At 40.4% G+C, this 26163-nt stretch overlaps 1 protein-coding gene across 4 annotated transcripts in view; it reads right to left on the bottom strand.

The window, feature by feature from the left end:
• Mxi1 (MAX interactor 1, dimerization protein) overlaps positions 1–26163 on the bottom strand; it is a 74373-nt gene that overhangs the window by 42488 nt on the left and 5722 nt on the right. For 3 of the 4 annotated variants that reach the window (XM_026389132.2, XM_077799014.1, XM_077799016.1), the window contains exon 2: positions 13844–13976. In XM_026389132.2, coding sequence (XP_026244917.2) covers positions 13844–13976 — 133 coding nt within the window. Of the gene's footprint in view, positions 1–13843; positions 13977–14857; positions 15072–26163 lie in introns of those variants that run through there. The other variant, XM_077799015.1, reaches the window with a different exon arrangement.

Here is a 26163-nt window from a genome sequence, read left to right as displayed (position 1 = left end):
CCAGAAATAGACTGACACATATGTGATCAACTGGTTTTTCACAAAGACACCAAGGCAATTTAATGTAGAAGTTTAGCCTTTTTAACAAATGGTACTAGAACAACTAGATGATCACTTTCCAAAAATGAACTTCAACCCTACCTCACACTTTTTATAAAAATTAACTATAGCATGTTTCATGAAATCCTGGGTTCCATCCTCGGCAAACATACACACACGTATGCACACTCACAAACCCCTCTAAATTTCAGATCTAAGTGTAAAACCTCCTACTATAAAACTACTAGAAGAAAATGTAAGAGAAAATTTTTGTAAATTATTATTGTATTTCAGAAGCATGAAACAGAAAAGAAACATGACAAACTGACTTCATCATAACAAACACTTTCATCCTTCAAAAGACAGTTATGACAAAAAAAAATCCACCAAGTATGGAAACTATTTGCAAATCACATAATAATAAACTCTTATGTCCAGAATTTACAAAGAAATCTTACAATTCAGTAACAATTCAAACAAAAAAGAAAAATAGACAAAATATTTGAAAAGACACTTCACCAAAAACAAAAAATATACTAATGTCCAATAAGAACATTATAAAAAAAAAAAAAAAAGAGCGCTGGAGTTGTGGCTCAGTGGTAATGCACTTGTCTAGCAAGTGCGAGGCCCTGGGTTCGAACCTCAGCACCACATAAAAACAAACAAATAAAGGTACTGTGTCCAACTACAATTAAAAATAAATAAATAAATATTTTTTTTAAAAAGATGTTCAAGATCATTAGTCATAAGGAAAATGCAAGTGAAAACACAATTACTATGATCTAAAACCTAAAATTAAAATTATAAAGACTGACAATAGGGCTGAGGATGTGGCTCAAGCAGTAGCGCGCTCGCCTGGCATGCGTGCAGCCCGGGTTCGATCCTCAGCACCACATACAAATAAAGATGTTGTGTCCGCCAAAAACTAAATAAATAAATAAATAAATATTTAAAAAATTCTCTCTCTTAAAAAAAAAAAAAAAGATTGACAATACCACATGTTATCCAAGATGTGGAGCTAGCTACCTTGAAGTCTCACACACTACTACTAAGAATTTAAATGGTAGCAGACACTTGGGAGACAGGAAGTTTCTTTATAAAATTAAATATATGCTTACTATGATTCAACAATTCCTCTTGGGTATTTACCTAGGAGAAGTAAAAAAGACCTGTTCATAAAGGTTCATAAGATCTTATAGGTAAAAGCAAAGAGCAACCTAAATGTCCATAAGTTGATGAACAAATAAACAAATTGTGGTTAAGTCCATATGATGGAATATTTCTCAATAAAAAGGACTGAACTATGAATACACATACAACATAAATGAATCTCAAAAGACATAATGCTAAATGAAAGAAGTCAGACACATAAAAGTATATACAATGTAATATGGTTACAGTTACATAAAATTCTAGAAATGGTAAAGCTGTACTAACAGAGAAGAGATCAGAAGTTTCCAGAGAACAAAGCTGGAGAAAGAAGAGCATAAAGGGTCATGAGGTAATGTTTAGGAGTGATGAAAATGGTCTACCTCATAAATGTGTAGACAACTGAATGACTATATACATAAGTTACGTCCCTGAATTGTAAAACAAATGGAATTCTGTTTTGTGGAAATTATATCTCAATAAAGCTTTCTTTTTTCAACTAATAAACTTCACCATGAAACTGAGATAACAATGTACCACTAAGTACTCAGGGATTAGAATAAGTTTTCAATTCCTTAATGAGTAGCACACTACTAACATAAATTACTAAAACATTCATAACTTAAAAACAATTCAGGGCTGGGGTTGTGGCTCAGCGATAGAGTGCTTGCCTAGCACATGCAAGGCCCTGGGTTCGATCCCCAGCACCACATAAAATAAAATATAGGTATTGTGTCCAACTACAACTAAAAAGTAAATATTTAAAAAATAAAAATAAAAACAATTATTTGGGTAATTTTTGCTCTCATGTACTTTTTAAATTTTTTATTTCTGGCATATGATTAATTTGCTACTAGTCAAGAGTATAAAGTACAACTTCATCATCTACATCAGGTTTCATAGATAGCATGCAAGATAACATTCTTATTTAGAAATATAAGGGCAAATGAAGAAGAAATTACTAAATTATTAGAAGTGGTAGCCTATATAGGAAGTAGAAATTGTATGGAAGATATGGGGCAGTTATTTTTCTTTATAAGGTATTTTGTATTAGTTGATTTTTTAGACTATATGCATATGTTAAAAACAGATTAAAATAATTAGTTTACCTTCTATTCTTTATGAAGAAACATACAGAGGGGACTGGGGGTAGGGCTCAGCGGTAGCGCACTTGCCTCGCATGTGTGAGGCACTGGATTTAATTCTCAGCACCCCATATAAATACATAAATGAAATGAAGGCCTATCAACAACTAAAAAAAAAAAAAAAAAAAAGAAAGAAACATACAGGGCTGGGGTTGTAGCTGAGAGGAAGAGTCCTTGCATAGCATGTGTGAGGCACTGGGTTCAATCCTCACCATCAATCAAAATAAAATAAATGTATTGTATCCACCTACAACTAAAAAATGTTAAAAAAAAAAAAAAAGAAACATAGGTACTATTGTTATACATTACTTGTGAAACAATCACTTTTAGGTAAGAAAAATATTGGAAACTACAGAAATTTTAAGATTAAAATGACTGCTCCTTTTTTTTTGAGAAAATACAAAGCCTTTAAAAATAGGGAAAATATCAATCATCTGATTTCCAAATGGTAATTCAATAAGAATCAAGCATGAAATATACATTCAGTAAATACTTGTTGAGAACAAAATGAACAGCAGCATAATTAACAGCATCACCCATAAATATAAAGCCTATTTCTTAAAGTTGATACTAAATTTTATTGTTAACGTACTCCACTACTCTTATCAAACAACTACGCCACACAAAAAAGTGATCCTGCAAGGGAGGTAAGAGAGGTTCACAAGACAGCTAAAATCTCCTTGATCCTGGAGCTATTAAGAAGTGGAGATACCATCTTTCAACTGGCAACACTCTCTAGTCCTCACCCCTTACTGGTTTAAGTTTTAAAGAAATTACTGCTTAATATTCATTCATTCAGGGCTGGGGATGTGGCTCAAGCAGTAGTGTGCTCACCTGGCATGCGTGCGGCCAGGGTTCAGTCCTCAGCACCACATACCAACAAAGATGCTGTGTCCGCCGAAAACTAAAAAAGTAAATATTAAAATTCTCTCTCTCTCTCTCTCTCCCTCTTTAAAAAAAAAATTCATTCATTCATTCCATTAGTTCCTCTTATCATCTGTCATGTGTTCCAAGACTCTCCTTACTGCAATAAATAAGAACAATCTTAAAAAAAAAAAAAAAAACAGCTTTACTGATGTATAACTAACATGCTACAAATTTCACTCACTTTCAGTGTAGAGTTCAATGGCTTTAGTAAATTTGTAACATTGTGGAACCTTTACTAAAATTCAGTTTTACAACACTTCTGTCACTCTAAATGTCCACTTGAAGTTAATCTCTACTCCCACCCTCAGACTACCACTGATCCGCTTTCTGTCTCTATATTTTGTCTTTTCTATAGATTTCTTATAATGGGATCAGACAAGATATAATTTTATTTATTTGATTTCAGTCTTTCCATATGTTTTGTGGCTCATTCATTTTGCTGTATATAAGAGTAGTTTGTTTCTTTTTGTTGCTGAACAGTATTCCATTGTATGAATACATCACATTTTGTTTGTTTCTTTTTCTTTTTTTGGTGGTACTAGGGATTGAACCCAGGGCTTTGTGAATGCTAAACAAGCACTCTACCAACTGAGCTATAGTCCCAGCCCCTCCATATTTTGTTTATCCATTAATCAGGTGGTAGACATTTAAATGGCTTCCAGTTTGGGGTGTCTATGAACACTGCTTTGATCACTTACATGTGTCTTTGTGTGGACATGTAGAATAGGAGATCTTCATCTTCAAGGATTGTGCCTTACACTTGTTACACTTTGACATTAATATCCAAATTACCTTTCACTTATAAAAATGGCCAACAGTATGAGCCACATACTCGTACTTAATAAATTGACATTTATCAAAAAATTAAGAGAAACATGGTAGTCTGCTCGCTCTGATAATATGGACCTCAGTTTCAATTTTTTTTTTTTAAACTAACTTTAAAGCTGGGGTTGTAGCTCAGTGATAGAGCACTCACCTACCATGAGTGAGGCACTGGGTTCGATCCTCAGCACCACCTAAAAATAAAAAACTAAGGTATTGTGTCCACCTACAACTTATGTGTGTGTGTGTATATATGTGCATATGTATATGTGTATATACATGTACATATATATACATGTATATATAAAACTTTATCTTCAATGAGTATTCCTGCTACAAATAAAATAACAATAAGAATAAAGATATTCAGTTTCATACAAAGCAATCAATTGAGCCTGCTTCTCTAAAAGTCTTCTCAGATACCAATTTTTCATCAAAAAATAACTTCAGATCTCTGATCTTGCTCAAAGTAGTCAATGATTCATTTATTCAGTATTTACTAACTACCTATATTAATACAGATACTCTAAAATTACAGTGCCTCACCTCACTGAGCTCAATTTCTTTCTCTTTTGCAAATACATAAAGCAAGACATTACATAACAGACAAAATGACACCATATTTTTACATGGCTAAATAACTATATGACCGTTAACTTATATCCATTTATATTTATATACAAAATTCTGTTCCTTAAATTAAAATAATGATAAATTCTATAAAAATATTGAACTTTGAGCTTTTAGTAACTGTAACCCCAAATCAACAATGATTCTATAGAAAAATTAAATCATTTGCTTCTTTTGACTTATTATACTATTTCCAGGGAAATAATCTGTCTTACAAAAGACAATTTACTGGATAATAACATGCAGATGTTAAAGTGATATCAAGTATACCAAATGGTTTAGCAGAGCCATGCCCAGAATTCTAAACTTTAAATTAGTGAACACAAGTGCATTAACTGTTACCAAAAAGAATACAAAAACCAATTCTAGTACACTCAGCACTGATGATAATACAATATCCAATTTTTGTGGGGTCTGAAGATCATTGAGGTCTATTATCCATCTAGAAGATATATCCTACCACAAGAGATGATGGTGGTGTCAAAATCAAACACCTGAAAACTCACATTTTTTTCTTAATACCAAGACAAACTTACTCTCTCTTTTATTTATAAAAGGAAAAGTTCTTGGGGCTGGGGTTGTGGCTCAGCAGTAGCGCACTAGCCTAGTACATGTGAGGTGCTGGGTTCAATCCTCAGCACATAAAAATAAATAAATAAAGGTTCTGTGTCCAACTACAACTAAAAAAAAAAAAACAAACCTATGTATATGTGTGTGTGTGTGTGTGTGTGTGTGTGTATACATATATAAAAGAAAAGGCTCTTTACAATTTCTCAAAAGAGAATCCTAAATTGTCCATCTCAATAATCAAAAACAGAATAAAGAAAAATCAGTTGCTCTATCAAAATGTATTACTCAATGAAGACTAAAATTGTGTTTTTCTATATAAAATTGTGTTCTTTAGAAATGCCCATTTCAAAGTTCTGGTCACTTAGCCTCCCAAAATAGTGTCCTCCAGGACTGGGGGTTAAGTTCAAAGGTAGAGCACTTGTCAAACATGTGTGAGGCCCTGGGTTCGATCCTCAACATTACAAAGAAAAAGTAATCAAAATTACTTCCCATAATAAACAAAGGCAGGACTGGGGATGTGGCTCAAGCGGTAGCGCGCTCGCCTGACATGCGTGTGGCCCAGGTTCGATCCTCAGCACCACATACAAACAAAGATGTTGTGTCTGCCAAGAACTAAAAAAAATAAATATTAAAATTCTCTCACTCTCTCTTAAAAAAATAAAATAAAATAAAATAAACAAAGGCAAGGAAATAAGCACCACATAGAAATCCTTTTATCCAATGTCATAAAACTAAACAAAAATAACTCCCCTGAAATGTATGCAGTAACATTAACAAAATCATGTACTAATACAAATATTTCTTATGAGAAATTAGTTTTCCTTACCTAAAACAGAAGGAACTTTGAACAAGTATCATAACTCTACATTTCCCTAAATATGTTTTGAAGTTAATCAATGGACAAGTACAGATTACAAATCCATAGCATTCCTGTAATATATTAGAATCTTTTTATATAAATTTAAACAACTTACACTCTGTACTTTGCATCTGACACAAATAAAAATGGCTGTTTACAACATCTTACTGCCTTGTATATTTATCGTTTTATATATGTATATGGTATCTTTCTAAACATACAATAGTTCCTCTATGGCAGGAAAGCATATAAGGCAACAGTTTTACAAAAGTTCAATGAATTTGGCTGCTAATTACCTTCATGAGAGCAGTTTCAATAGCTAGTGAACTGCAAAGAGTTAAAAAAAAGATTGAACACTGGTAGGAAGGCATTAAAAACAACAAGCACAGACCACACATTTAAAAAATTTGGCAGAGCACAAACACATAAAATCTCAGGTTACAGTCACTGAGTCTTAACTTTTAAGTAAATTATTACCAAAAAATGTTTTCAGAGAAGTTCCAGGGCTTTATCTCATCTTCTAGTTCTACCTGTGGAAGTAACTGGACAAAAGCCCAGTTTCCTCAGTGGAGGGAAAATAATTGTACTTTTACACCTCAGAATTTCAGATTTCCAAATGAGATGATTATATTAAAGGTCTTTAAATATTAGTGATATAATAAATGTAAGATATTATTATTATTATTATTATTGCACATGGAACCTACCTTTGACCCAACAATTCTAAATCATATTTATGCTACAGATACACGTGAACAAAAGCCAACGTATATGTACAACAGTGTTCAGAGAAGCCTTGTTTGGAGTGACAAAAAAAAGGAACATCTGAAAATAACATCAATATCATTACCTATTTGGAAATTCCAGGAAAAAAATCTGAAAATAACTTAAATATCATCAATGGATGATATAATACATGAAATAGAGTATCATACAGTAATTTAAGATGATGTCAAAAATATGTAAATATGAACAGAAAAAAATGCTCAGGACAGTAAAAGCAAGATTACAAAATGTTTAACCCCAAGAAGGCTTCCCTTATCCATCAAATTTGATCGAGTCCTCTGCTATCTACCCCATAGTATCTTCTACTTTTCCTATATAAAGCTCATCAAATTTTGAAACACTATATTCACATATTTATTTGATAGCATGTTTTCTTCATTAAATGGTATATGTTTCACAAAAATGAGAAATACAGGGGCTGGGATTGTGGCTCAGTGGTAACCGCTCGCCTACACGGGCAGGGCCCAGGTTCGATCCTCAGCACCACATAAAAATAAAGGTATTGTGTTGTGTCCATCTACACCTAAAAAATAAATATTAAAAAAATGAGAAATACAATATATCTATTTAAACTGATAAATATGGACACCTACACAAAGGGAAAAAAAGTCAGTATTTTTAAATTAGGAAACCAAAATTTAAAAAAAAAAAAATCTGGGGGGGGGGACAAATTTTTAAAAACATGCTTAAATCAGTACTATATCAGACTAAAAATAGGATATGAAAATATATTTTGTCAAATCTTATGACCAACCCCTTTGATTTAATACCTAGAAAATTGCTCTCACTGAAAAAAATTACAAAGAGTCATGCTATTTCTAAAAGGAGGCAATGCTGTTTCATTTCTAAGAAGAAATGCAGAAGAGAAAACTTCCTTCAAGTCTGGGCTGGGGCTGGGGCTCAGTGGTAGAGCACTTGTCTAGCATGTATGAGGCACTGGGTTCGATTCTCAGCACCACATAAACAAATTAAATAAATAAAATGAAGTTATTGTGTCCATCTAAACTAAAAAAAAAAAAAAAAAAAAAACTTCTTTCAAGTCAACAGCCTTGCCTGGTTAGAATGATGTATATATTATTTAAAATCTAGCTTGCTAGTAAAAATCAACTACCACCCGTGCTTAAGCAAATCGCTTAAACCATTCCTTGGCTACATGTACCTTAATCATAAAATGAGCGATAATATCTTACCTTCATAAAGCAGGGAACTATACCAGATGAAATCCTGAATTCCCTATGATTTGTGATTTTCTATGTCATATATTCTATATCTTGACAAAAAGCCCTCTCAATCATAGGAAGAAAAGCAGCTGTCCTATTGATTTACAGGGCATGATCATGAAGTCTCCTTCAAACAATACCCTGTAGAAGGATACATCCATAAGAAACCCAACAACAGCCAACTTATGCTTCAATGAAGCATTTAATGGAAAGCCTCAGTTAGCTTAGTGTGAGACATATAAATAATTCTTGAGAATTTTTCACTGAACCCAGTTTTGAGGAAGACATAAAACACATCTCAAAAGGTGTGTTCATCACTCGTCACGTAGAAAATAGTGAAAAATACTAACATTACTAAGAATTTAATTTCTACTACTGCTCTCCATTTTTGCCCTAAAACTTTATGAGTTCCCTATTGGACAAGAACGCAGAAACTATGTTTTGTTTTGTTTTTAATATCTTTATTTTATTTGTTTATTTTTATGGTGTTGAGGATGGAACCCTGTGCCTCACACATGCTAGATGAGTGCTCTACCACTGAGCTATAGCCCCAGCCCAGAAAATGTTTTTAATATAGAAAACTTGAAAACCAGAATAGAAGTTTCACATAAATTAGTCCTTATTCAATTCTTCTATGAAAAAATAGGTACATATTTAAGGATTAAAACAGAAGATAAAAGATCATGAATTACTTCTACTGGAAAAAATCCTCCATAACTATTCTAGAAAAAGAATTCACCACCTCTCCTTGCCAAAATTAAAATAAAATACAAATCCATGAAGATAGCCAAAAAGAATGTAATGCTAAAACTATAACAACACAATCCTTTTAAATAAGACAAAAAGGTTTCTTTATTCTTTAGTTTAAGAAAAGTTAAACCAAAGCATTATAAGCAACAGGAAAGGTGTGTGTTTGTTTAATGCCTTGGTCTTAGTAGGTAGAACTGCTGACATTGTGAGATTCTATCCACAGGACTCTAAAGAGAAAAAAATTACCCATCAACTGAAATCCAAACATAAACTGGTTACAACTTTCTAGGTCTCCTCAAAACAATGCAATTATTATGGATGTGTCACAGGGTCATAACAATATTTATTCCAAGTATCCCCTTACAAATGCACTATTTTCCAAATGTCCCAGGTATTGCAATTTTACAGTCAGTTTTCCTACTTCCATGAAACAGAAATTTTAAAGAAATTTCCATTTAGGCTAAGGAGAAATAACTCTTTGAGTGTTTCATTTTAATATATTAGCTCTCTTTCATAGGCCCCATGCCGATATTGACAGACTTCTGGTTCTTTTGATATCACTTTATTCTGATAACATAGTATGGCAGTTAATGTTCTTTAAAGGAAGTGTAGCTTTCTGTAGTCTATAGTTTTTAAAATACACAGTTAAAAGAACTGGCAATTTGGAGATTTTTATTCTTCAAATACTGTAGATTGTTTTTATTTCCAAGTGTATTAACATCTCTTAGAACACAAAATAAAATCAAAAAGCCTGCCAAAGCAGGGGTTTCATTTTCTTCCATCAGTTCTCCCCCCAATCTAATATGGTACTCAGCAAGAAACAAACAAAAACTCAAATTTTCATTTGAGACAGCCTAACTGGGGTTGAAAAATCTTTCATTCTTCGGAAAACACCTACTGTGTACAAAACACTATATGACAGGTAGTAAAGATAAATGTTTAAACAGAAGAGACTCAATCCCTGTCCCCTTGGAGTTTTTAGTCCAACAAATGGACCACAAATTTACAAAATATTCAGATAACTATACTTCTACAAATGTGATGAACACTATGAAGAAAAAGTAGGAGTGCCATGAAGTATATAAAGACTCGATCTACCTTGTGAAGCGAGGAATGGCTTTCCTGAGGAAGTCATGCTTGCACTGAAGGAAGAGTATTATTAGATAGAGATAACTTGGCAAAGAGCAAGAAAAAAATTATTGTCAGCAGGGAACAAGAGTACATGCAAAGACCTTGAGGTAAAAGGAAACGTGATGTTAAAGGCACTGAAAGAAAGCCAACTGATAGAATTCATGAGAATGTTGTTACAAGGATACCAAGGAGGAGGTTACTGCAGTTGTGAGAGATAATAGCTGAAATTAGGATAGCAATGAAGTTAACAGAACAGAAGCCAGATTCAAGAGATATTTAGATATATCAGGGCTAGTGTTTTAAAGATGACAGATCTCAATTTCAGCTGTGAGACAAAATCTAAGTTTTGATGTTCCCCAATGAGCCAGATAGTTACTGCAGAGAGATTCTCTAGAGGCAGTCACATCTTACAAGGTTGATTATAGGAAGAGTACCAGAAAGCTATGACCAGGATTACAGTGAAATCAAGCATGTATTTAAAAATAATTATATATTATAGGTCTCACCTCCCAATTGTCAGTTAGATAAAGATTACTAGGATATGCAAGGTTCACATTGGTAACATCACAATATATCATTTATTTTCTCTCCTTTGTGCTTCATGAAAAGAAGATTTCAAGATTTAGGGGGAAGGAGGCTTAAAAATTTATATTATGAGTCAACTAATTCTCAGCATAAATCTATAAAATAACATTTTGTCTTAGGAATATCATAGTATACTTGAGAACATTAGGCAAAAGAAGTCAGCCACCACTTATTATATCTTAAAAGATACTACACTGTCAAAGAAACAAATGTTGGGTTTTTTTATTTGTTTTGAGCTCTGGGGATTGAACCCATGAGTTCTTTATCACTGAGCTACATCCCAGTTCCTTTTTTTTTTTTTTTTTTCCCTTCAATTTTGAGACAGGATCTCTCTTGCTAAGTTGCTTAGGGCCTTGCTAAATTGCTGAGGCTGGTCTAGAACTTGTGATCCTCCTGCCTCAGCCTCCACAGTCACTGGGTTACAGGTATGAATCATCATGCCTGGCACAAAAATATTGTTTTATGATATAAGTTACCTATGTTTAAGATGTATAGTAAGAGTAGCCACTTCTACACAAGTAGCTTTTTAATCTGGAAAAAAATACAATACATACACTTGTCATTCCTTTCTTTGTTTCAGATAATAAACACATTTCTACGAGTCATCTGTTTTATGTAACCAGTATAAAAAAATTTTCTATTAAATCCAATAATAAGCTTAGTTAATAGGAAGCCTACAGTGCCCTTTTACAAAAGGACTATTTCCTACATACCCCAGTACTGGAATTTTGTAGTTAGTTTCCCTACTTCCATGGACAAGACATTTTAAATAAATAGCTTAGGAAAACAATGTCTAGTGTTTCACTTTAACATACTAGTTGTCTTTCATATGCCTCAGCCTAAACCACACACATGATGGACCTACCTTAAGAAAATACATTTTAAAATCTTTCTTTGTCTTGCTACTTGAAATTCCCATAAAAAATTACCCGCCTTTAGTCCTAATCCTAAGTGGTCCAATGCATATGTATTCTCCCTTGGATACTACCCCACTAATATAGCATGCTTGTAATTTTACAAACTTTCTAACACACCGTGCTAAAAGACAGTAATTAATACTGTAGTACTGAACAGGAATACTAGCATGAAAGAAAACACCCCTTAGTCAAAATTCTAAACTGAGCACATACAAGAAAACTAAATTACACTTTCCTATTAGTGACCTATAATATAATTAATAAAATCCAGAAATGTCTTATTTATGCTTCTGAAATCCTTGAATTGATAGTAAAAATGACATATCTGCACTGACAGGAAGATATACTGAATATACACTAATAAACTAATCTCTAAACTATCAATAAATCAGTCACAGAACTTCAGGGGAAAAGAGGACCTTGGTGAGTATCTAACACTCTCATTTTACAGATGAAAACAGTAAGGGACAGAGGAGAAATGTAATGAGATCATATATACATGATTTCTGAATAAAACTTAATACATACAGCATGAGAGAACTCAGGTCTGGTTTCCCATATGGTACTTTTCCTAAATTTTCAAATTTAAAAAACTTTTTTTGTTCTAATCTATGTATGAATTGAAGCATACATAATTCCTGAATAGGGTTTAATTCCTGATAGTTTAAGGGCAAACAAATTTATATTTTTAAGTGCTATATATCATACTACATAGTTTCACTTCATACACACTATGACACCAAATTCTCTAGACTCACAAATTAAAATATTAAACTAAGGGATATTTTTTAATTAAAAAATAAGTTTAAAAAATGCAGAACAGTCTTAAGAAGTCAAAAAGGAAATATGCAACTCTAAAGGCTAGTCAAAGGGAGAACAAATCCTAGTTTTGCCTCAGTGATATCTGAAAAGTAGAGTGGGAAGATCTAACCTCATGTTCTGTTATCTAGGACCCTCAGGTTTTTCCCATCAAGATCTCCTACTGCTCCCTCTTCAACCTCCCTCCCCAAATAACTACCCAACCACCTGGATGGAGTTTCCCAAAGCCTCAGGGAAGCTTCGTTACTCACAATTCACTCTGCTCCATCCCCCAAAATGAATCATTCTCTATGTTCTCTGTGTTTAGGAAATCAGAAATAGAGGTCTCATTTTAACTTCCTTTTATGGATGGAAAAGGTGGCAAATGTTTTAAGAAATGACTTTTGAAACCGTGCACAGTGGTACACACCTGTAATCCCAGCAACTGAGGAGGCTGAGGCAGGAATATATAAAGGAGTATAAGAAGCCCCTAAGTTGCAGACCCAGAAATTTAGGGAAACCTTGTCTCAAAATAAAAAAAAAAATAAAAAGGGCTTAGGATATAGCTCAGTTGTGAAGTGCCCCTGGGTTCAATCCCCCAGTACCAAAATAAATAAATAAATAAAGGACTTTTGAAAACTTCCAGGAGATTAAGCCTTGGGAGTCACTGGCTTCCCAGAAAAAAATATAAAGAGACAGTATCAAAAATTTTCAGAAACTGAAGTCAACCAAGTCTGAGTACCTCTAAGACAAGCATATCCTGAAAAATCTACCTACTTTAAGAGTAACCATCTTTTATCTCTTAGTAGTAGAGCTCCAATACCAATCCAATCTTCTAATAATGTAAAACTTCCACAGCATGTTTTTCCCCTCTGCCTTGAACAACAAACAGACCATGCCCACTAACTTCCTATTCCAACCAAATATTTTTATTCCTTTAACAATACTCTTGATTCTGCTTTATATCTTGCGAGAGCTGTTTCTGATTTTTAAAAACTCTTCTTGGATCATCTTAAACTTGGAAAGAAAAAAGAAAGCTGGACCAAGATTACATTTGGCATGTGGCTACAGGCATGGACACATGCTGCCAAGTCTGTGGACTTGCTGTCAGCACAGTCAAGAGACCTCTCATCTGAACAGTCCCAGCAAGAACTTTTTGTCTAATCAATGGAAGGGTAACTGATGTGATACAGCAATCTGTATACGGGGTAAAATTGGGAGTTCATAACCCACTTGAATCAAACTGTGAAATATGATGTATTAAGAACTATGTAATGTTTTGAACGACCAACAATAAAAAAAAAAAGAACTTTTTGTCTTTCTAAATTCTATTCCTTCTTTTCAACAGAAAGCCAGGCTATGATTCCTAGACCTTATTATTTTAAAAGTGCCCAATCCCCAGGGTAGTGGTAAAGAAACCCATTTTGTATTGCTCCGGAAGTGGCATTAGAGGAAAAACACAGGTCAGTAGGACAGGGACTCTGGATTTGTGTTCCCTCCCTCCTAGACTGCTACCTGTTGGCAGTGCTGGTGGTGCTGCTCCCGCTGCTGTGTTTCTGTGCCCGGCTCAACCTCCGTGGGGGCTTTGAATGCTGTAGCCGGGGGTTCGGCATGGAGGGGAATGATGAGGCGTAGCCATGTTCACACTCTAAAGAGAGCAAGAAAAAGAGACTTCAAAATAGACATCCCTAGATGAACACATCCAGGGTCCCTGCAGCCACAGGCTTTGGAGAGCGGCAAGAGGCAAAGGGTTCCCTTCTCTGTTCAGAAGGCAACCGCGCTGGCCAGGACACGGTTCCCGCGGCTGACTCGAGCCCCTCCAAGGTGCTCGACGGCCCTCCAACCCAGTCCCGCCTCCTCCCACCTCCTCTCCGAAAGCGCCCCCGGACTAAACACCCGTCTATCCCAGACCCGTTACCTGCCACCCCACGACGTCCCCTCAGAATTCCCCATTAACTCTCTTCATGCCCCAGGATGTCCTCCACATACCTCAACGACCGAGTCCCTGGGGCCTCCTCCCTCTCGACGCCAAGCTTCCCGCTCCCGGTTTCGGCGTCGCCTCCCACCTCGCACGGCCCAGTCTCGACGCGCGACGCCCACGTCCCCTTTCCCAGTGCGGTCGCCGAGCCCCCGAACCCCCGCCCCGCCCCAAGGCGGTCACGCTCGCTTAGGTCGCCTAGCCAGCTCGCTGGCCACCGGGATTCTACCCTCGCGCGCAGGGGGTCCCGCACGCCCCACCCTCCAAGCACGAATGCACGCCCACGCGCGCCACCCCTCTCGAACAGCTGTCTGCCCTCCCACGTGTGCGTCCTCTCACATAACTCGCCCGCACCTCTAGGCACACAAATCACCCCTCGCAGGCGCGCGCACCGCCACTCACGCGCGCCCCCTCACTAAGAGACGCGCGCACCTTGCCTCACGCGCGCGCCGCTCCTCACACACACGCGCGCACCTCCCCTCACCAGCGGCACCGCACGTTCCATGCGGAGCAGAAGCGCGCGGGCTCAGACAGCGGTGCCCAGCGGTTACCTCGCTCCCGGCGCTCCAAAAACTCGGCGGCCTCCAGCAGGCGCTGCACGTTGATCATCCGCACCCGCTCCATGGGCACCGCGGGTGGCGACCCGGCTACTCCGCGCTCCCGTCCCTGGCCGACAGGAGGCGCCGCAGGCGGCTACAGCCCCGCGCCGTCCCGGGACATGTGCGGCGGGCGGGCGGGCCAGCCCGGCCGCGGCTCGGCGCGCTCTCGGCCGCCCCCGCCGCCTCCGCCGAGCCCGCCGCGCCCGCCGCGCAGCCTGCAGCCCGCGCGCGGTTTGTTTACCTCTCCGCGCGAGCACGGGGGAGGGGCGGGAGCAGCGCTCTGGCCCGCCTCCTCCCGCCCCTTCCTCTGCCCCCCGGGAAATGTAGTCCCTCCCCGCCCACTGCACACTGGGAGTCGTAGTTCGCATGCCGCCTCATAGCGCCTGCGCCCTGCGGAATTCCGCGATGGCCGCTGGGAGATGTAGTGTCCTGTGTTTCCTTTTCTCTCTCGAGGGTGGAAAGACTAAGAAGTTACCAGGGCTTTACTTCTGAGCGGGAAGGATTTGAGAGTGCTATCTACTCCCAAGTCGGCTCGTTTCTCAGCAACTACCCGCGGGGAGTATAAGGAGTATTTCTTATCCAAAACTGCCGCATTCCAGTCCTCTACTACTGCTTTCTCCTGTAACTTCTGTGCCTCGGTTTCTTTATCTACAAAATGAGCAAAGTAATACGTTGCAAGAATAGCACACACAGAAACACTTGGGAAGTCATGATCGCTGTTCAAAAATAAGGGATCATTTCATCAGAACTGGAGAGAGAATTTTTTAACATTATCTTTTCCTCAGTCCTTCACCAGTGCTTTTTAAAGCACCAGTAAAATCATTCTGGTGCCGCAAGAGAAGGATATAATTCAGTGGATACGTGATTTGGTGCTGGAGTTACACCAAGTTCAGTTTGATCTGGATTCTGCTACTAAGCTAGCTGTATGAATTCTGCACGCCTCACTTTCTTCTCTTTTTCCCCCCAATAATTTTTTAGTTGTCAATGGACCTTTATTTTACTTATTTATATGCAGTGCTGAGAATGGAACCCAGTGCCTCACACACGCTAGGCAAGCGCTCTACCACTGAGCTACAAATCTAGCCCCCGCTTTTTTTTTTTTTTTTTAATGTATAAAAGATATAATTCCTCCACTTGTCCATTATGTTGAGGTCCTGCTATATGCCCGGCACTGAACCGGACAATGTGTATTGTAGTCACAAAAACAGACATGGACGCTGCTTTCAGCAGCTTTTTAGCAAGCTTGTGGTGAAGATTAAGTGAGATAATTTCAATACTCAGCTCATACTGGGCACTCAAATGGAAGCTATGATGATGACTGTTTCCTCCCAAGCTGAAGGAAGGAAAAGGTTGAAAAGTAACTGAAAGCAGTGGCTAAAGAAAGGAGATCATATTAAAAGCTCTCACTACCACTCTCTCCAATTTCTTCATCTAACAAATCCTCCAAGTCCACACTACAGTTTCTCAATCTTGGCATTATTGCCATTATTTGCCAGATAATTCTTTCTTGGAGGAGCAAGGAGTTCTGTTCTGTGCATTGTAGGATGTTTAGCCACATCTCTGGCTTCTACCCACTAGATGCCAGTAGCACACCACCACCCCTCACACATGACACCCCAAAATGCCTCCAGACTTTGCCACATATCTCCTGAGACACAAAATCACCCCCAATTCAGAACAACTATCTAGGGAGAGGAAAACAAGAGGATTAGAACTGCAAATGATCTAGGAACATGCTAGGAACTGTGTCAACATATCCATAACTTCTTCCCACTCTGATTATTTAAAACTGCTGGTGGACATACAAAGTAATAAGAAGCTCTTAGAGGAGAATTCCCCTTTCCTTGAGGTCATTCCACTAGCTATTGCAGAAAATATCATCTTGGGATGAACATCTTATCCTCTCAAAAATGTTATGGGTTTCGTGCTTTCATGCTGCATTTTAACACCCTCTCCCTCTTCTCCCCCCCCCGCCCCCCCCCAAGTGAACAGGAGCTCCAATGAGGTCACAAACTGCAAAGTTCTGCTAGCCCATTTAAATGTTATACTTGGCACAACATTTAAGAAGCAGATGTTCCATCAAATTCAGGGAGACCCAAAATGAGAGGTGTTCATAAGCCACAGGAGAATTTTTTTTTTAGGGCTTTGAAAAAGGGATTGTGCTTTTTCAGCTGTTGGCTAGGTCACTTCAGATCTCTGCTTTCCCACTGAGTGTTCGTAAAGACCACCCTACATCCTCAACAAGGGATGTGTCAGGTAGAGGTGGCAAGAAATGGCTTAAAATGCCACTCAGAACATCTGTTGAAGGAAGAAATTATTCAGTTGAAAGTTTAGTTTCCACCATTTCCAGAACCTCTTTAAAGCTTTAGAGTCTCAATTGAAAAAGGCTACCCCCAAAAACTTGAAGGAGGCAGTTTATGACAAATAAAAGTTTACTTTACCCAATGGCAGGTAAACCTGAGTGATATGCAACCAAGAAAAGTAACACAACCTGAAAATATACATGAATTCAAGATGGGTTTAATTCCACAGATCATAGAGCCAGAGCACATTAGTAACAGAAAGTTAAATAGATGTGTGGGGCCTGTGGGTGGCCCTTCACAGTTGACCTTAGGGTGAATTTGACAGCCTTTTCTCAAAAGCCATGGCCAAGAGGCAGATGAGGAGATGGACACAGCATGAGAGTCACACTAAGGTCACCAGCCCATGGTGAAGAGGAGAAGAGGTAGTGGTGATGGTGGGCAGTGGGCAATGTGAAGGGCTGGTTTATGCACAGACATCTCCAGCATTTTCTAGCAATAACTGAGGAATGAGGAGCCGCTGCTTCTCCCTGTTCCGGATGCCTCCTGAAGGCCTTGCTTGGCCACCAGGGCCTCCCACAGCAAAAAGCGCTGGGTATTATCATCAGGAGAGTGATGCTACCCCAAACCATCCTGAGCACCAGGCTTCAGTCTGAGGCAACTCAGAGACAGCCATGGCTTTTCTTTTGCTCAGATGAACCCAGCTTACACTACAAATGTAGTTGGGCAAATGGGAAAGGTAAGGGCTGCCAAAATCTACTGGCATAAAGAATCTGGAATCTTACCGGTAGTTTCTGATTCTGTCTTCTCCTTCCAGTATTTCTCGCTGGGGAAATCTCCTTTGAAAATGGAAAAAGTCTCCCAGAGTCCCCAGGCCCTTTAATAATCACAACCTGGACGGGGACAACCTACCTTCTGAAGAAAGTTGGTGAAGCTCTCAATTGTTTGGGTGCACTCTCCTCTCCACCCCCCATCCCTACACAGTGTACTAAATGCAAATTTCTAAGTGATTATTGCAAATTCATAACACTGAAGGCTGATGTGTTATATCTCTTCTGCAGAGAGGAGAGATGGAGAGGGAGGGGGGGGCCTGAGGTTAAGTTACAAGTCCAAAGTCACCAGGTTGACACTTGGTGCTTCAGACAGTTTCCCCAGATCTGCAAAGTGCTTTAGCCATGTAAGCACTGTTTTCTGCAATTATCTTGAAGGGGGAGGGGGGTTCAAATAATCAAGGTTGCCCACCGGGGAGGGTCAGCTCTGAGGTCCTAAATTAGAACAGTAACAGATATCTTTCCATCCCCCACCCCAAAACAAGGACCACAGCCTCCTCCCCTCCTCTTCCCCCAGGGCCCAGAAACGTGAAGAACTGCAGAAAACCTTCCTCTGCCCAGTGAGTCAGCCCTGCCTAACTTCATGCGTAAGCTCTCCTCGAGTCAGCGGCAGCTCAGAGCTGCGGGTCTGTGTGCAGCCGAGATAAATTTGGGTCTAGAAGGGATGACGTAATGCTAAACCCGAGAGGTGGCTGCCTCCTCCCAGGGCTCTGGTCTCCAGGGCTGCCGGCTGACATCCCAACCTCACGGAAAAGCACCAAGCTACCCAGGTGCCCCAGATGGGAAGAAAGGGAAAGGACAGGGGGAGGGGGCAGCGGCAGGGGGGCAGTGTTAATCCGAGATGGCTGAATCTGGAAGTTTGTTGTTTTTTAACTCCAGTTTTTCTGGTGAGATCAGACCACTGGCAAACGCTCAAACAGCTGCACTTGACTTCCATCCTGACCCAGCTCTTCTCATAGGAAAGGGCTTCTTCCATTTTATTAAAAGCCCCTTATTTCAGCAGCCTATTTCGGTGATTATAATGGATGCATTAATCTCCTGAATGTCCTTTTCCTTCTTTCTTTCTTGCATGAACTTGGACCCAAGAAGAAATCTGCATTGCAGGACTCAGTTAATATGTACGTGTAACTGGCTCCAGAGCACCCCACTTGGGGGGCATACTAGGGTGCAACTGAGAAGGTATTCTGAAGGGTTTGCTAGGGTTGTGCCAAGTGAATGTTCACCCAAATGGTTTCATGGTTTATGCCATAGAAGTGTCTATTACTGAACTCATTTCTCAATCCAGTCTCTATTTTGCAGTTGAGGGCACTGAAGCTCAGACAGGCACGGTAACTGGCCCAAGGCCACATAGCTTAACTATCAAATTGATGGAGAAGGATTAGAACCCAGGCTTAAACCCTATGCTCTCTTCTCATCTCCATAATTCTTTTTCTGGTTGATTCATGTTTAAAGGGGAAATAAAACCAAAATGGAGCAAGTCGTCTTTTAAACCTGTGAAGCCCCAATCCTTTAAATATCAAGATCAAGTTACATTCCAAAAGAATCTGAAAGCTGCTTTGGTTTTCTGTTCAGGTTTCATTCTTCCCTAAGAAAAGGCTACTCCCAGAATAACTCCTTCTCTGCTGGTGAGGAACACAAGCTCTGGGGCCACTATGGCACTTTAATTAAAAGACCACCCACCACAGACAAACTAGCTTTTGTTGTATCAAGTATTTGCCTCCATTAGGAATGCCTCCCAAATACTTTTGTCGAATTATTTTTCATCATTTGCCACTGGAGTCACACACTATTCTCCTGTCATTTGTGCCTGTAATTGTTTACACTGGTAGATTTCAGGACTTTCAGCCATAGCTGGCAATGACCTGGTCAGCCATGGTATGTTATTCTTCTGAAGCACTGCTCAATTCCACAAGTGACTATTTAGAATTTTTGCAGCTATATTGAGAAGCAAGAATAAACTAGTTTTCCTTTGTGTTGCATTTGTCAGGTTTCAGTATGGCAAGGATCTAGTCTTTCAAGTTAGATGCAACTTGAGTTTAAAACCTTAAAAAACAATAAGACTGTTAGAGACTCTTTGCGGCTTCTAAGAGGATGCCCCACATTCTTGCCCCCAACCTGGGTCACCCTAACTCCCTGCCAGGAGCTGGCTTAGAGTGGCCCTGACCCCACCCCTTGGCATCACCACTCCCCTTCAGGTGGCACAAACTTGTAGAGGTTACTCTTCGGCCCTGGTAGGTCTTGGGCACTAAATCACACATTCAGCCCCTGCTGGCTCTTGCCAGGGCTCAGCCTTGGGTTCAGCATTTATAGTAAAAAGACCAGGCTCTTGTCTGTCCAAAGACATGGGTGATCTCACCCTCTCTTCCAGCTCTAGCATTCTGATCCTAGGACACTGGGATTCTCCAGAAAGTTCAGGACAAAATGTCAGCCTTCTAGCTGTTGGGATAAACAGAACCAACTGTGTGCATGGTGCTGGTAAGACAAAATTGGCTAGGCCAATGGTCTCAGTGAAGGGCAATCCTATTTCTCCAGGGGGCTTTAGAAATGTCTTAGTATTGCAATGATTAGGGGATTCCAGTGGAATTCGGTGCATGGGAACCAAGGATGTTAAGTTTTGCAATATTCCACACTCATCTGCAAAGAACTGTGCCCCCACTAGCTCTCCTGCTAAGAAACACTAGGTCAGAAAGTTAAAGGCAGAAAATTCATCATTCATTCAACATATAATTCTGAAGTATCTATCATACGCTGGGCACTATGCTGAAGATAGAATAATGAACTAAACTACTTCTGGTCCCTGTCCTCAAGGTGCTTATATTTTAGCCTGACAGACACATGATAAGTAAAACAACTGAAATTGTAATAAGTAGCCTGGCTAAGGGTTCAATGATAAAGAGGGAGGTAGCTTTAGTGAGAGGGGGTCTGGAGAGTCACAAAGATTATCTAGGACATCTTCTCAGACTTTAAGGAGCACACAAATGTCTGAGAATGATGGTAAATGCAGATTCTGATTCAGCAGGTCTGGGCTGGGGCCTGGGAGCCCCGTGACTGGCAAGGTTCTGGGGGTGCCAACCCTGCCGACCCCCAAATCACACTCTCTCTAAAAAGCACAGGTGAAGCCATGGCAGGCAGTTTAGATTTTATTCTAAGTGACACAGAAAAGAAACTTTTTAAAAATATATATATATTTATTTTTTAGTTATAGGAGGACACAATATCTTTTTTTTTTATTAAGGTCCTTTTTTTCTTTTTTTTTTTAGTGAGAGAGAGAGAATTTTTAATATTTATTTATTTTTTTTAGTTCTTGGCAGACACAACATCTTTGTTGGTATGTGGTGCTGAGGATCGAACCCGGGCCGCACGCATGCCAGGCGAGCACGCTACCGCTTGAGCCACATCCCCAGCCCAGGACACAATATCTTGACTTAATGTGTATGTGGTGCTGGGGATCGAACCCAGTGCCTCACACATGGTAGGCAAGCACTCTACCTCTGAGCCACAGCCCCAACCCAGAAAAGAAACTTCTGAAGTGCTTTAAACAAGGGAGTAACATGAACCTGGTAATACTTAAGAGCACTCTTGCTTCCTAGATCTCATTCCGGGAGAGGAAGAGGCTGGCTGGACCTACGTCGCTTGACAGGAACCAGCTGGGCCCAATGTCACAGTGGCAGCCGGAGGCCTCCAGCTCATCTCTGCAGTGCACACTCGCCTCTCTCCTCTGGCTTCTCTCAGAAGCCCTTGGCTCCAGCCCAGTTGCCCTACAAGCTGGGGCGCCCTCCGGGAGCCTAGTGTGGCCTGACAGGGTGTGGAGTCACAGCCTTGAGAACCCAACGTGCAAAGCCACAGGAGCCCTACTGGTCGGGTGAGTTCCCCAGGGGCTGCTGGGCAAGGTGGCACTGTACACGTCAGCAGCAACACCCTAGACCATCATCCTCCAGGGAAAGGGCTTCAGTGTCAGTCCCCGAAACACCACTAAGGTTTTTGGCTGCCTTTTCTCTGCCTAGGACAAGCAGGGAGAAAAGGAAGTCACTCCAGGGAAGCATCCCCAAGGGACCCTCAGCCTGGACTTCCAACATTCTAGATTCTATTTCTTGCCTCTTACTAGCTTCAGGCTCCCTGAGGCTTCTCCCAGAGCCTAACGAAGAAGAAAGAGTGTCAGCTCCACTGTGGTCAGCAGGTGGCCTTGGGAAAGCTGGGGCTTTCCTCCTCTAGAAAATGAGGATGATTATTGCACCTGCCTCTTGGATGTTCATGAGGATTCCATTTAAAGCACTTAGCATTGTGCTGGCACATAGTAAATGCCCAGTAAAAGGGGACCATTATCACTATTCCTTTGGAAAACAGAGATTGCACTTATCAGCAGCCCTCTTGGGGACAGGTTATCAGACTCCCAGGAGACAGACTAGAATTGTTTATTGGTTTCTATTTGGCTAATATTTGAGCTGGAATACACAACTTGAACTGGAAGCCATACATGGTTCTTCTAAAATTATCTGTTGCATTGAACTAAACTTTACAGCTGGTACAAAGAATGAGGGTTATATGCAAGGCACTTAGAAGTTTGGAGCTGAGAAACAGGACAGGGATGGTTGGGCTATGAATGGAAGCAAGAGAGAGATGGCACAGAGACCCCAGAAGGTAGCTCTGGACCCTGAAGAAATAAAATCAAAGGTCATACCAGCTTCCAGTTGCCACCCATGGCCAGAAACAGGTCTGCCCTCCACTTCAGTACAACAGCCTACCTCGTCCAAACCATCTTCACTCGGTGTCCTTGATAATGGCAGCAAAGATACAGAGTAAAATATTTCAGATAGTGGGCAATCCAGATCCCCCTTTTGGGCTTCAGTTTGAATTTCCCAGTCTCCTTCTCCTTCAGGACAGTGTGGATCTTTCTAATTTGGCTGTGTTTAAATCTCCTTAGCAGACACTGGAGCTGGATATTAGAGGTATGTGACTAAGGGCATCTTGTATGGGAGAGTGGGCTCCACAGAAAGTGGAATGGACACTCCTCCAAGGGCAGGAGGCCCCGTTTGTAAAGAACTGAGAGCAGAATGTGTTTATTTACAAGGCTACTTACATGGTACTTGGATTCCTAAGCTCAGGCGGTTGTTTTTTTTTTTTTTTTTTTAAGTCAGGTCTCTAGAAATTACAAGGACAAACCCCAAAATGTAAAACATTTTAAACAAGGGGGTGCAGCAAGGAAAAGGATTGCTCCTTTTAGAAGTCCAGGATAAGTTTTTACCCTGTCTGTGCTAAAGGTTAGAACCAAACACACAAAGCCTAAGTCAAACGCCATTTCATACTATGGGGGCTCACGGTAAGACAATGGAATTTCCAAAACCCGTCGCTGGGATGGAGTCCGCACTCCATGAGGGCAGGACAATACTCAGGACCTAGCAAGTATGTGCTTCTTAAATACCCATTTAATCACCAAATGAGAAACAAAAAAAAATGCACAGAACAAATTTAGAGAGAGATACTGGCATGCAGCCTAATTCTACAACCTATCAAAGAAGTTGTTGCAATAACCTTTTCAAGACAATATTTCTAATCTAAATTTTATAAAAAAGGGATTCTGTTTGCATATATTTCCTGGGAATTTATTGCTCAAAGCAAGGGTCACCTGAACTTTCAAAATGTTTCACAAGGAGTTCATACGAACCGCATTCTGCCAAGCTGTCAGAAAGGAGGAGCCTTTAGCCCAGAATAATGATGGCAAGTGCCCATTAGTTTGGCCAGAGAAATCAAGTCAGACGGTGACAGCCTTAACACCAGGCCCCCTAGGGACAATGATATCAGAGACAATCGCTTCCCTTAAATTTAGCAGGAAACTCAGATAGCAGGTGTCTGTTCCTGCAGAACTGAAGTCAGGTTCTCCCCCACCCCCAACCCCCTACCCCTGCCTCAGTATGAGTTCTGAACACCCACCATCTTCAGAAGGAGGCCTCCTTGGGAAGACTGAATTCCTCCTCCTTAGTTAGGATTTGGGGTAACGCGGTCATTACTGTCACCACCTTCTGGCTCCTCCCCATCCCCCACATGTAAAAGAAAATATTTTTCTAAGTATGGCAAATTCAAATTAGCTTCATTTTGAAAGACCATTAAGAATGTTGCAATGACCTCAGCAATAACCGGACACACCCTGGGATCAGTAAACCAGGCTGGAGAATTGCTGACTTTATAAGCACCTGACCTGTAAAACAAAAGCTGTTTGGGCCTCTGTCTGTGACCCATTCTCAATTAGGCAGGAGGGACCTGGTTCTGTCTCTGCTGTGTTACCTTGAGTGAGCTACTGTCCCTCTCTGGGCCTTCGCCTCCTTGCCTGTTTAGAGAGGGTGATAGAAGCTCTGTGACCTCAGGGGCTCCTCTGGTTCTGATGCTCTTTTTTACCACCTGCCTCCTTTAAACATGAAACCCAAAATGGAAAGGAAGAAAGAATGGAAAAGGAGAGGATGGTACAGAAGGCAGACTGTCATAAGCCTCCCCCATTCCTGCCTACTGAGAATTGCTTACTTCACTCTGCAAGAAGATTTCAATTTCTTGCTGGGTTATTGCTTTTTTACTTTTTCTCCTTTTTTTCTTTCTTTCTTTCTTTTTTTTTTTTTTAACCTCAAAAGCCACAAAACCACAACTCACCTCCCCAAAGCCGGTCACTTGGAAGCCAGAGCTGTCGGGGGTTAGGTGTGTCAGGCCTGACATACTGGTGGTATCTAAGTGAAGACCAAGCCAGGGCAAGCATGTGCTTCTCCTCCAGAAACCCAGTTTAAATCAATATTTATCCAACTGTATTTATAGAAAGCAGTGGTGGTAAGGAGGAGGGGGTGGGGTGGGGAGGCAGGGGGATCTAAAACAGAAAAAGCCACAATGACTGATGCAAATCTTTGTGGCCAATTCATTTCTGCAGGGCCTGGTTTTTTGCCTTTTTTTTTTTTTTTTTTTTTAAGGGAAAAGACCCGGCTTTTGATGAACCTGCTGTTGGCCCCAGTACCATAGCAACAGCCCCAAGTCCTCTAATATGCCCAGAGGATAGACTTGGGAAAAGCTGCAGGAGGGGGTGTTGTTTCCTAGGAACCCTAAACTTGAGTTAGGGCCAGACGGGTTGACGGACTCAGAAAACCAAAAAAAAAAAAAAAAAAAAAAAAAAACCCTCTCTGGCTGGCTATTCTGTGGCCAACCTCACTTCCAAGCCTTTTCTAAGCAAGGTGTATTGCAGGAAGACCTTGGACAATCAACAGGGTGTTCCAAATACCAGCTCTGTTTCACGTTGCTGGGTGACCTTGAGCAAGTCATTTCACCCATTTGGACTTCATTCCTTGGCTGTAAAATGAGCACACGTGTATCTAGTTAAGACTGCAGGCTCTGGAATGGGAGGCCTAGGTTGCAAGTTCAGCTCTGCCACTTACTAACCATGTGACCTTTGGGAAAGTTACCAGCACCCCTGGCAACCTCCTTGGTTACCTCCTCTGTAAAATGGGGATAATAGAACTGCACGCATCATAAGCTTGCTGTGAAAACTGGAGGAGGTGACCCGCGTTCAGCTTTATATTGAGTATACAGTCCGTGCTCAATCAATGGCAGCCAGTACTTTTATTATACAATGCAAGTAGCTGCTGCTGCTGCACGATGGTGTCTTCTTCATTTCCTGCAGTTTCACCTCTAGATTTTTGCCAGGACATCCCCCAAATGAAAAATTCCCACTTCTAGGTGTGCCCATGGAACAGCATGTGGGTTAGAGCCAGAAGATTCATAAGCAGCTACTGTTTCCCCTTGGTACCTGAGGGAACCTCCTTTTCCCCCCAAAGCAGGAATGACCCAATTCAGCTTGCCTAACTTCCAAAGGCCTTGTCCCCACTCCCTACATCCCCTTCCCAGTCCCCGGAAGCTTTGGGACTCTGAAAGTCACAGTGATATGCTCAAAAGTCTACCTTTGGCATTGACCACTGGGCAGAGATCATACTTAAATCGGGGGGAAAAGAAAGTTGAATACAGGGAACACAGTTTAAGAGGCAGAGGAAACAGAGGACCGATTGAACTATGCTCTTCACACAAGTCTCCTAAGAACAAATACCCTGTTCCTCCATGCACACCATAAATCAACCCACAGAGTCAGCAGAAAAAAAGCAAACAC

Source organism: Urocitellus parryii, chromosome 5 (genome assembly GCF_045843805.1).
Source record: "Urocitellus parryii isolate mUroPar1 chromosome 5, mUroPar1.hap1, whole genome shotgun sequence".
In the NCBI taxonomy this organism is placed as follows: domain Eukaryota; kingdom Metazoa; phylum Chordata; class Mammalia; order Rodentia; family Sciuridae; genus Urocitellus; species Urocitellus parryii.
The sequence above is the reverse complement of the archived record's forward strand: the minus strand, read 5'-3'. Positions and strand labels throughout refer to the sequence as shown.